This window comes from Mus caroli, unplaced genomic scaffold (genome assembly GCF_978045245.1).
Source record: "Mus caroli unplaced genomic scaffold, Mus_caroli_1 scaffold_14, whole genome shotgun sequence".
Taxonomy (NCBI): Eukaryota; Metazoa; Chordata; class Mammalia; order Rodentia; family Muridae; genus Mus; species Mus caroli.
The window spans coordinates 52,169,193-52,181,912 of record NW_028227269.1 but is presented as its reverse complement, the minus strand read 5'-3'; the positions used below and the strand labels follow the sequence as shown (position 1 = coordinate 52,181,912).

The following is a 12,720-nucleotide window of genomic DNA, read 5'->3' as shown; positions in this document are numbered from 1 at the left end:
AATATGAAATTCAGGGATTTTATTCCATACAAAGTGCCATTGTGATGGATGGATGAACTTCCTGAAAGGGTTCCTAACTGCAAGAACAAATCCATTTTCTTCTTTACTTAGTCATGCCGGGGTTATCGTTATCGCCAGAGTTCTTGAAAGCCAAAAGGGGAGTGCGATAGAGTTTGTTATACGTCCAATGCCTACAACATGGTCACCATGTGCAAGGAGCCTATTATCTCACAACTTGTATGAATGCTGAAGTTATCTTGCAGAACCACAAGTTTATTTATGCCTACAAGGACTATTCTGATCATTAACATTCAGAATGGTCTCCATGATATTATCTTACCATATAATGGCTCCAAAAATATCTCTCATGGATTAATGACAATAACATAATTCCAGAGAGTCACCACTCTATATGTAGAAATATATTGGCAATAAAAACCAGTCACTGTATGCCTTTCCCCAGTAGAGGATCTCTCACTTTTCTCTGATTTTTTTAAAGGCTTCAGATCAATAACTGGAGTGACATTATTAACAGCTCCCTCAACACCTTGGCCAGCGCTAATATTAAATCCATTACACCTTCTGTTTGACATTTGCAGTACAGCAGACAGTGGTGTGGATACAGTCACACTGTCTGGGGACTAGGGCTGGATGTGGGCTTAGTGAGATGGTTTGCCTTGTCTAACTTCTACATTCAGCTCATTGGTCAGAAATTGTAACCAATTAAAAACAAAACAAAACAAAATAAAACAACCCCCCACCGCCACAAACCAGATGATAAATAATTCACACAACAAACTCCATGCATATCTTATAGCCAAGCAGTAAAATATTGACCTTCAGATAATCTTATCTGATAAGATATCTGATCTTCAGATAATTTTATATTCTTTGTTGTTACTTCTTGTCATTTGTTTCTCTAAGTTTTCACTTAAGAAAATCATCCAGTGATGTCATCGTTCGAGTCCTTTTCAGTAGATGAAGGATTTGATCAGATTCACCGGTAGTGTACAAGCAATGATGGTAATTTCCGTTTACATAAACACTCTCCTATCCCATCCCTTACAGCAGCATTCAGGACATAGAACAGACATTGTAGACATGGAGCTTACACCAATTCAGCCCACAAAACAGACTAGATTCTGTCCGAAATGTGAGACAAAACATGATAGCCTTTGTTTTAGACAACCAGTGGTTAACCCTGCTGCTATAGTGATTCTTCACCCCAAATACTGTCTCATATATTTTGCTAAATTGTCTAAATCCTAGTGTAGTATTGATTTCTCCTCCTACGAACTCACACCCATCCAATAAGCTACAAGAACCTCTTGTCCTCGCTGAATTCTTTCCAAGCAGGGCCTGGGTCTGTTTGCTCCTGACAGAAGTCCTACGGCAGGCACTGATTGCTATCTTATAGGAGGCACACCGCTGGAGACAGAGGGGATTTCATTTTGACGAGTGAAATATGACCCAGAAAGAAGCTTGTGAGGTTACATGAGAAGGCAGGTTGCCGGGAAGATGAGTGTCAGAATCTTACTTAGGAAAATATACAAAACAAAAGCCAAGCAACATGCTCCGGGAGCCCCCTACTTATGTGTATTTGCCTATAGGAAGAGAGATGAAATCTAGACGTCTGTGTGGTGCCACCATGTGTATAATGGTTACTCCTAAGTAGCAGTCAGTATTCATTGGCCTTTCCTCACTTCTCTTCTGCATATTCTGAAGTTTTCATAATGACTGTAAATTAATTTTATTATTATAAAAGATGTTATGTGAACAAGGAAGGATTAGTAAAAATACCATTTTATGACAACTCAAGGAAAATTATTCTGTCTTCAAAACAGGAGATTTTTAAACGTTCCTCCGGGATTCCTGGGAGAAGCTGTCTTTCTGTCTTTCTGTTTGGTTAGCATCTGGAAGGCAGCATTGATAGGGTTTGTAACACCAAGATGCAGGAACATTGGGAGCAATGGAAAAGCCCAGGCAGATCTACACGGTGAAAATGCGCCATCCAAGCAGCCTGCACCAAGGGGCTGGACTCCCATGTTGTCAGAGCTTGCCGGAGAAAAGAAATGACTGCCTGATGGGGACTGAAGAACAGTCTCCGTCAGGATATTCTGACCTACCTCCGCCAAAAAGGCACTCTGGACTATCAGGGCTTTTAAAAGCCAGGGTACCCATTTGTTTTTCTAATGCTTGACTTAAGATTTCCCCAAAAGAAATAATATATTTACTAAACTATCTGTAAATGTGTACACATATAAAATATTTATTTGGGCTTGCTGTCAAGCCAACAGATTCCTGCTCACCCCTCATCCCCCCAATCCCCCAACACCATTATCCTGAGACAGATTCAAGACAAGACAATCAGAGGGCTGGCAGCTCAGGGAAACAGAATTCCTATCATGGCACAGTGTCACCGCCTTGAAATGGCTTTAGTCACTTATTTCCTTTTATTATAATGCCAAGTGTTATTTAGATTTTAGTCATTTAGTAATGCTACACTGCACACATCGGGGTGTCTGCAAAATTCCGTACCCACTGGCCCTTTCATTTCCATAATAACCAGATATCGTATCCTTTTTCCCAACCAAATTTCACCAGTACGTAGAAAGGAATCTGCATTTTATCAGAGTTTAGAAGATTACCAGGCAGTGAACAAGAGTCTTCAATAATGTTCCCTCATGTTATTAAGAATTAGGAAATCTTGTTAAAATTTTTCAGCTTCTGAGAAACATAAGCAGCTTTGGGATGTAGTACCTGACATGCACTTTTAAAGTAATTCTCTTGGGGCAACCATCTGTATTAGTGAAGATAGTTCATTCCAGGTAGTAAGTACCCTGTGCTGTTTTTTCAGTATTTGAGCAGCCAACCCAATTGCATTTTCAAGCCCAAAAGGAAAATAAGCAAATTCAGTAGAAGTGTAGGGCTAAGGTGGATGGGCATGCCCTCATGCTGGGAGTCACACTCACCCTGCAGAAGGAGAGCCCTTTCCTATGGGAGCAAAGCTGACAGGCACTGGCTCTTGAGTGGTGGGGAAAGCAGACTTTCATGTGTGCTAGTGAGAATGGCTACAATAAGGGAAAGTCAGTGCCTGTCAACCAGTTGCTGACCTAAATGCTAGAGTAGGTCTGGAGGAAAGAAGTATGGAGACAAGCGCAGGAGTACGTCCCTTTTAGAAGGCTAGCTGTGTCCTCCTGTTGTATAGAAGGAAAAGCAGGCCTAGAACAGAGTGCATTGGGTTTATCCAAGTTCTTCCCTTAGGATATTTATCTGGGTTTGTTATGTGCCCTGGAAGAACCAGTTGGGATATGATTTAACCATAGGTTGCATTAACAAAAGCTCAGTTATCTAAACTGAAAAGGCGACAGTTCTCTGAAATGATCACAGAACACCTAAGGGCTGTCTTCAGTTCTTAGAAGTGTGTAGGTTGTTAGAAGGTCATCAACAAACAACTCAGTCAAGGTAGGATGGTGTGGCCGATGAAGTTCTCAGGAATATACCAGTGGATGGATAGTGGCTGTGGACATGTTCTAACTTGGTAGCAGAAAGAAGGAAGGGCTCCATCTCTCTTATACGACATAATTGAGTGTCATACATACAAGAGGCTGTAGGACAAGATCTGAAACACTGTGGGGGGAGGGGTTGCAGTAAAGGAGACTTGGGCTTCAAAGTTGGAACTGCTCAGCATCAGATACGGACAGCTTACCCAGCTCACCAGCTTCATTTTAGGATCTCTTCCCAGGGGCAATGACAAAGGGCACCCATTGGTATTTATGCTGCCAATGCTGGAATTCGTATTGAATGACTGACAAGATCCTGAGGTCAACTTTGTGACTCATGGAAGCAGAATCCATTTTTTTTCCCAAGACCTTCCATTAGACAACAGCTTTTCATTTTAAATTCCTTTATACGGAGCCACAAGAAACCCAGACTCTTGGATCCGTCTTTAGAACCAATGAACAGAAAGCCCCTCATATATGCTGCTTCTCATGTACACACAGCTAGGAATGTTCTAACAATGAAAAACCAGTGTCAATTATCTAGCTGACATATTCATTCAGTAAAGCCAGTGAGCTGTGGTATAAAGAATATATGGCTTCTCCCAGAAAGTTATTTTCAATTTAAAGGGTAAAGAATGGTCTTAAATGAACACTATGAGTAATGGACACGCCCAGGGGTCTCTTAACTTCCATGGGAAAACACAGATTTGGTTCTATATGGAGTTAAAATATTTCACGAGAGACAATATTTTTTCCTTTTTTCCTCCTATGATCAGTTCCAGGCAGGACAAATTATTTTCTTGAAGTATGTAGTTATTTTAAAATTAATCATAAAGCAGGGTTTTCATTTTCCTGTCTAATATGATGCTTTTGTGTTGCAAATTCTGTTTTTAAAACTACAGATCAAGTAGCTTTAAATGCAGGCATCTTTGAAGAGTGCAAAATAACTTCTCAAGTAAGCAAATAAAACTTTGCACTTGAAATCAGGCCTCGATTCATTAAAAATCTTAAACTTCTCATGAGAAAAATTAACATTTAAACCACTGCTGCTTGGCCAAGCACTCCACCACACAAGAATATGAAATATCCCCTTTAAAAAAGTACAAAAAGGACAAAACCACAAATGTGGAACTTCAATTAATTTAAAGCCCCAATCAGCAAAGAATAAATCCTTCGCAGATCTAATTACCAGCGCTCTCGGAAGACCCGGGCCGACCAGCCAATCTTCCCCGTGTTTGAACAGCTTGATGAACTAGGGGACTGATGGATATCAAGTCATTTTGTTTAATTTATAAATGGATTTTCCCCTAATACTTAAATTATCATCAGTACAACACAATGAAAATGGGAACATTCTGAATGCAAAGTCTATAAGAATCCTGGAAGGAATCCCAATGAGGAATGTCACCTCTGCTCATTCCTCTATACAATTGATCTAATTAAAGACTGAGGGCGGAAAGGCGGTTGAAAATGTAGCCATTTCTGTTTTCTTTTTAGCCTTAATTTATCTGTTCACATCTTTCAAGTACCTTCTGATGCTTTAAAAGGGAAAGGAAAGAAAAAGAAAAGAAGAGAAAAAAGAGAGAAACCAAGATCTCTGCAAATCCCTAATACTTTTAATTCTCTACAAGCTAATATTCAAGATGCCTCTGCCAGAGGGTACATTTTGCTGAATAATAAATAAATATGTAAGAAGAAAAGGGGGAGAGGCTGTTCCAAGCCAGCAGATCTCCTTCTAGTAATTTGAAAGAGAAACCAGAGGAGATCGTACCTTCCAGATGTATTGTTCAACTGAAATGAGATCTCTGGATTACACTTATTAAAATGTCTCCTTATTTTCAAATCTCTTCCTTATTTAATTACTGCATGGGGCTGAAAGCTGCATGGAATTGTTAAATACCCTTAGCCCTATTTATAGTCTCTCCACACGGGCACCTTGAGCACACTCATTCAGCGATGGCCCTGCCCACCAGCCACCAACTGCAAACATATTGGGTTTGCAATTCCCACCTGGCTCAGGGGTCTCTGACTGAGAAGAGGAAGATGCTGAACTGGCCGCGTCCTCTGTGGTGCCCTGCGAGAGGAGACCCCGCCCAGGCGGGAGCTTCATGCCCAGCTGCTCTGCCATCTCCACGTGGTCCCCAGGGTGGACATAGTCAAAGACGCTGCTACCTGTCAGCTCCACCTGGAGAGGGAGAGAAGTGGAGAGAGAGGTGTCATGGGCTTTTCCATGTTCCATGCAGTAACACAGTGACACAGATTCTGAGAAGAGAAGGATGACACAGGCCCCAAAAGCCATTTTGGCTCCAAGTCTCTATCATCAGATACTTCAGGATTCTTGGAAGAGAGAGAATGTTGTTTTTCCACATGTATTTATTTAGCAATTGTTTAGCCCAGTTTCCCCCTCTCATACAGTGTTGTTTGCATAGAGCCAAAACGTTCTGTGAAATGTGGACAAGTCTGCCTTGCGTTCAGCTGTTTTATCCACGCATCATCAAATACTTGTATGTTTGGTGTCAACTGGATGATTGACTGAGTCCTACAGTTTTCATGCTGAGAAGAAGTTTGTGCTTTGTATAAAAACCGCTCCAGAAACAGCCAGAGATAGCAGGCAAGTCTTTCTTTTAAATACACAGATTTCTAAGATTTTTTTAAAAATACATATCCTTTTATTTCTATGTAAGCTTAAATGTACGAAGTGCCTCTTACAAATATATGCAAAGGCATAATGTTTTCATTAAATATCACTCATTAGCTCTGTAATCATATGGAGAATTTTCCATGCAAAAAAGGGTCGGCTGGGGTCTGAAGCAGCCATTTTTTTTTCTGCTGGTATCAGCTTGTTTTGCCTTCAGTCTAATAAAATACGTGGTAGAAAGCTCCTCGAGGGCTTTAAAAAGTGTTTTATTTTGTCTTTGAACGATGCTGTCTCCAAGAACATAGGGTGAATATGAAGTATCAGAAGAAGGGGATGACTATTTCAGTGCTGTCAAACATGGCCTCTGTGAACGGGTCACCTCCTTCAGGTGGGGGAGAAGGTGTTTGCAAGGACCAGCCTTCCTCTCAAACTCTCAGAATGCTCAGACTTTTAACTCTTCCTGAGGCCAGCCTTAATGCTTCTGACAGAATGTCCTCACACTGTGGGTACTGCAGCAGGAGTAGGCATGTCACCAGCAGGGCAAGAAAAAGCTCTGTCTGGGTCACTAATGGGTTCCCCTGTCCTTTGCAGTGTGATAGGCTCAGGCCAGCTATGGTGAGCCATGGAAGTTTGCAGAGCATCCCGTTTCTTGGGGGTATAATCACCTAACTCACTTCCTACCTCTTTGCTGTTTAATAGGCAGCATCTTTCCAAACTCTACCAAATGTCTCCTGCCAGGAAGGAAGGGAGGGCAAACTGTCACAGAGAGTGGGATGCTCAGATCAATCACGACCATCAGCACTTCCAGTCTGGGGAAGATGATCACATCTACCTGCAGACAGCATTTGATTAAAATCTTAACAGGCTATACGTCTTCAACATCTATCAATTAGCAGAGGCAGAACCAGGAAAGGAGAAGGCAAAATTCAGTTTGGGTAATAGCTTTTCCAGAAAAAGGCTCGCCCAACTTTTACCGAAAATAGGGTACTTTCTGCAGATATTAAATTACACTCTCTTACTTTATTCTGCTTCTGACTATATCATATTACAATACCTATTTCTTCCACTTGGTACTCTGACAGAGAGCACATTGGGATTCACAGTGATCAGCTCCTACCCTCTGGGAGGGGGGGATTACATGGGAATAATCCCTTTAATGTGCGCCTTGCCTCTAGGCACTTCACACAGTAATAAATGGGTAAACTGACTTTGTGCAATTAAGAAATTAAATGAAACTAATAAAATGTGTGTTTTAATATTTCTTGATGGTTATTTTGTTTGGGGATTAGTGGCTATGTGGAAGTCACGCACTGCACATGGAGTCCAATCAAAGCACTGCACTCTTCTGAGACCCCAGTGTGTTACTGGAATATTTCTGTGACCTTCAGACACATACCACAGACTGTGACAAGATTAAAACCCTAGGGAAATATTTTTAGGGTTCTGGTTATTGACTGTTCATGAAAACCAGCCCTACAGAGCAGTAGCCAAGGTCTTTACAACTTGCTTTTCCTGGAGGTATAGATCCTTCCTTCCCAGGAAGCTGGTTTATGTAGAGCAAGGTTAAGTCACAGCATGCCCAACGGTATATAGCAGCAAGGATCCTCTACTTCAGTGCACACATGGAGTCCTGCACTGAAAACCCAGTATTGGGGCTGGAGAGATGACTAAGCAGTTAGGAGCACAGACTGCTCTTGGAGGGGGCTTTGGATACATACACATACACACACACACACACACACACACACATACGCACACACAGTCTATCTATCTATCTATCTATCTATCTATCTATCTATCTATCTATCTATCTATCTATCTAATAAAAATAAAATGAAACCTCAATTGATGGAGAAGTTGATAGTGGTGAGTTGACACTGCCACAGCCTTCATATATCTATCTATGTGGTTGATCTTACAAGTATGGTGTGTGGTACAGGCTACTTGGAGTCATAACCTGAATTTGAGATCAGAAGCTTCTCCTGGGAAGCTGTGTGGCCTTGGACAATTCCTGTAATGTCTTTGGACTCCAGTCTACTGTTGCAAACTGGAAGCTAGGTGCTATGGGGAACAATAGGGACACCTTGCACAGTGCATTCTATTTGCAGTGCTATTTCTTGGTAAAGATGCAGGGCTACAGCCTTTAGATCAAAGAGAAGACAAGTTATGGCTTCCTTGCCCCACAGCTCTATCTTGAAAATCCAGTGAGGCCATGCAGGGGGATCATCACTCTGTGAGAAAAACAAAACTCTCTTGGGTTGGCAAGATGGCTTAGTGGGTGGAGACACTTGCTGCCAAGCATAGCAATCTTCAGATTGATTCCTAGAAGTCTTATGGTAGAAGAAAAGAGCTGACCTCTCTGCAAGTTGTTGTCTGGCCTTTGAGTGTATGATATGGAATGGGACACAGACAGATGGCATGGCACAGACACACAGATGCATGCACACATACACACAGAGAGGAAATGCAGTACATTAAAATGACCACTTTTGTGACTGTTTGGTGGATAAGAACAGATGAGCATAGAGTAGATATTGCTACATAGCTTGGGTTTGTGTTGTCACATTGGGACATCATTTCAACTAGCAGGGGCTACAACGATGGTGATGTCTTGTGAGACCTAACTATAAATACTAGAATAATAGTATCATTCCCTATTTGCTCTGTGAATGTGCTTCCCCCACCCGACCCAAGAGCTTACTGTGTAGCTTTTGACTATTCTGTAACTCTCAGATGTCAATCAAGATATCCTAGAAATTGTGGTGACCTTCTACCTGCCACTACTTCCAAAGTGCTAAGATTTACATGTGTGCATTCCTATGTCCATATTCTTTGCTTTATCTCATAAAATATTCCAAACTGCTATGCTCACCCCCATGTCAAAGAAAAAGAATCTAAAATAGTGGAAAGGGCTAGTTGTTGAGACAGAATTGGGCTGGGTCTGTTCCAGTGGCTCTCACTTCTCAAGCAGCATTTGTAGCCCAATAGGCTGAGCAAGGGACTCTGAATCCTTCTGTCATCCTCTCTTGTGTAGAGAAGACCACACTGAGTTCTCAGGAAGTGGGCTAAGTGCAGGCGACCTGCCAGACTCTTGGGACTCAGGATTTTTTTGTAGTTGGACTCTTAGACCTAAGGAAAATGCAGAAGGAGGCTGTCTACTCCCAAACAGACATGGGGGTAGTCGGCAGCCAGCTTAACATTCACCGCCAGTCTTCCAGAGTGTTACCTGTTCCAGTCATCACACCATACACTTGCCTGACAATTCCAGTGGTCTCAGGACTGCCTCCAGGGCACTGCTGTTTAGAACAGGAAAAAGACTTAAGGACTACCTATTATGGCCTCCAACTTTAACTGGCAAAACCATAGTTCTCAGAAGTTGAAATGCTGTTTCAAGTTTATCCAGATCCTTAGGGCTAGAAGGAGACTAAGTCCAATTGGTAAACTCAGTCTGCAATTTTCTGAACCTAAATGTTAATTTTTTTTTTCTTATGAAGACTGGTCTGGCAGACAGATTAAATCTGTGTTTACTGCCACGAAATTTGATGTTGTAAAGCAGACTACAGAAATGAAGACTTTGGTTTGTTGCCCAATGGGTAGACACTACTTCCTGTTAGTTTCGAGCAGAAAAAGTAAAACTGCAATCCATTACCAGTGGGGTACTGTTAACCCCCTCATTGCTAATTTTTCAAAAATGCTCACCCACTGGACCTGTTTTATCTTGTTCATCTGTTTCAGACGTTTGTTGCATAAAATGTGCAGAGAGTTAGATCTAAAACAAGATCATTTGATTCATGATTAACTAAATCAAGCTTAAATTGGTTTTCTTTCTCCTAAGTGTTATTACTATGTTATTATGGCTATAGTGTATTAGTCTGTAAAATGTGTTACAATATAGTACAATAATGTGTTCATTCCTAGTAAACCCTTGCTAGGTACATGAACAGCCAGACCTTTTTTCTGTAGACCCAGCTGAATTTGACTGAGGATAGAATTAGACAAGCGCTGAGAAAGTGCGGCTTTGAGGAATTCTTTTAAGAGCCCAGTGGTCATCTTCTTCTACCCATTTTTGTTTCCAGTTTAAGGAAAAACAGTTAGATGGCTAATTTCCAAACCTCACACTCCATGTCCTCATTATCTGAATTAAAACACACTTTACAAGAACTATGAAGATCCTTTCAAATCACAAAGAGTAGAATCTGTGAGTAATTCCATCCAGTGTGACTTGTTGGTTGTATCCCTAGCCCTTCAATAGGATCTTCATCATGGAAAATGGTAGCTTTCTACCCTTAGTGGGATACTCTCATTGGCTCAAATGACATTTAGGGCAAATTTAAGAACCTCTTCATTCCATAGTAAGTTCAATCACTATATTTGGTAGTTACATTTGTCCAACTCAGGAAACAGACCCAGAGATCTTTGAATGGTTTTCTGTGCTCAAGGAGACAGAGGCAGGCCATTGCCTTGTTTCTACCTTTGACCACAAGGACTAACTTTACCCCCATAGAGTGACTCAGTTTTGCTATTGTTTTTTGAGACCAAAGTTTTCTAGTTCAGACTGGTGCTGAAATCACAATCCTCCTGCCTCAACCTATGTAGTGTTCATATTACAGGCTCATGTTACCATGCCTGGGGTGAATAATGTCAAAAAACTAACAGGTTTCTTGCATGGCTTAGAGTATTCAACAACAACAGCAGCAGCAGCAGCAGCAGCAACAACAAAGACAGCAACAAGAACAAACAACAAGCAATAACAACAAACAACAGCAGTAGCAGTAGCAACAACAACAAACAATAACAGCGATGACAAAAACAATAAACAACCACCACAACAATAAACAACAGCAGCAGCAGCAGTAACAATAACAACATCACCAACAACAACCAACAACAACAACCACAACAGCAACAACAATCAACTGAAAGAGTATTGGCAGCAGCAGATAGAGGATGGGCAATACGTATCTAAATCTGGACATCTCATTTTGTTCAGACTCTTTCTGCCTAGATATACCCACTCAAGGCTCCAGGATAAACCACAGCCCATAGTCTAACTAAACTATACAGCTTTCCCTCAAATGAATCTTCATGATCTATTAGCTTGCAAGTAATTTCCACTCTGGACAGAGTTGATTTTGTAACTGAAGTTTTGTAGAAAATTGTATACATATTATACAATGCTTTGAGTTGACTTTGCCATGTAGGGTCATGTGCCCTGCTGATAGCTAAGATGAAGGACTAATTTGTCTTTTTGAACATCAAGCAAGCATGTCAATAGCCATGGCTTGATCCCCTGGGGTGAGCAATATGCTTTTTAACTATAGCAGTGTCCTGACAGGGCTCCTGGTGAGTCCAAGGCCCCTTTGACTGAGAAGGTTTGGTTTATGCAAGGGACCATCAGTGAACCCATGAGAGGATTTCTTTAAGCCCATGTTTCAGGCATTTAAATGTCTTTCATCTTAGAAATAATACAGGGTTGGTTTTTTTATATAAAAAAAACATTATTTTTCAAGGCTTATGATTTAAGATAGAATGCCACAACTCTTTTGGAAGACACTTACAGATTTTTCTTGAGGGCCTTGCAAAGTGATGACTGGTGGTACTCTCAACTGGGTTTTTCTCCAGCCCAGCCCACTCCTCAGAGGATGCTAACAGTGTTCAAAAATCACTCCTGAGAGAGAAAGATGGCTTGGGAGCTGTCTCCTAGGTTAGGCTATCAGATCTACCAAGAGACCTTAACATCCTGGTTAGAAAATCCTGACCCAGGATAAGGTAGAAATTCTATCTCACCCTAGCAGGTTAGGATTTATTTGCTGTTTTCTTTTTTTTTGGGGGGGGGTCACATTTATGTTATTGAAGGATAATAAAGTGATAAGGGAATAAAATATAATAAGATATGATAGCTTGATTAGCATAGGTTTTCTTTGGATTTACTGGTATCTTAATGCCATCTTCATAACTTCCTACATATTGCAGAACTCTACTGAATATTTATGAGCTGTTTTGACAGAAAGTTGATGTTCTTTACTGCTCTGTCTCATTCTATGTATTTGCTGACTTATCTGAAGAAAAAAAACGCATAAAAGCCTTAGGTCCGTTACAGAAATGCGTGTATAAATTAGTAGAACAAGAAGAAAGGAAGGTTCTGTATCGGAACAGTGAGGTGGAATGAAAACCTTTCAGTGTCATCAAATAAGAAAATGAACCCACTCTGTTCAGAGAGACGCTGCCAGAGTTTTCATTCACAAGAGTGTGCGCTGAAAGATACCACAGCCTGTGTTTATTTTATCTTCAGAAATAAACATTTCCATTCCTGTGGGAACTGGTGAGGCCAAGTACATTTTATTTTTGTTTTTATTCACTTTCCTATAACCCCTGGAGTACCTGACTAGAGACTGCAATAGCAGCTTGCAGAACCTTACTGTACAACCCACTCTGGACCCTAAGAAGGGCGGGAGAATGCCAGGATGCCTCCTTACCCTCAAAGTGAACAAGGGCCCACAAGATGACTGGCACAAATCGGCACAGACTGGCAAGGACTGGCAGAGTGGCTCTGGACAGTGGTATCTACACCTCTGTGAC

The 12,720-nt window shown here is 41.1% G+C and overlaps 1 protein-coding gene across 5 annotated transcripts in view; it reads right to left on the bottom strand.

Annotated features, from left to right (window-relative positions):
- Npas3 (neuronal PAS domain protein 3) overlaps positions 1 to 12,720 on the bottom strand; it is an 829,848-nt gene that overhangs the window by 117,184 nt on the left and 699,944 nt on the right. For all 5 annotated transcript variants that reach the window (XM_085830373.1, XM_085830374.1, XM_085830370.1 and 2 more), the window contains one exon: positions 5,514 to 5,688. In XM_085830373.1, coding sequence (XP_085686499.1) covers positions 5,514 to 5,688 — 175 coding nt within the window. The remainder of the gene's footprint in view (positions 1 to 5,513; positions 5,689 to 12,720) is intronic.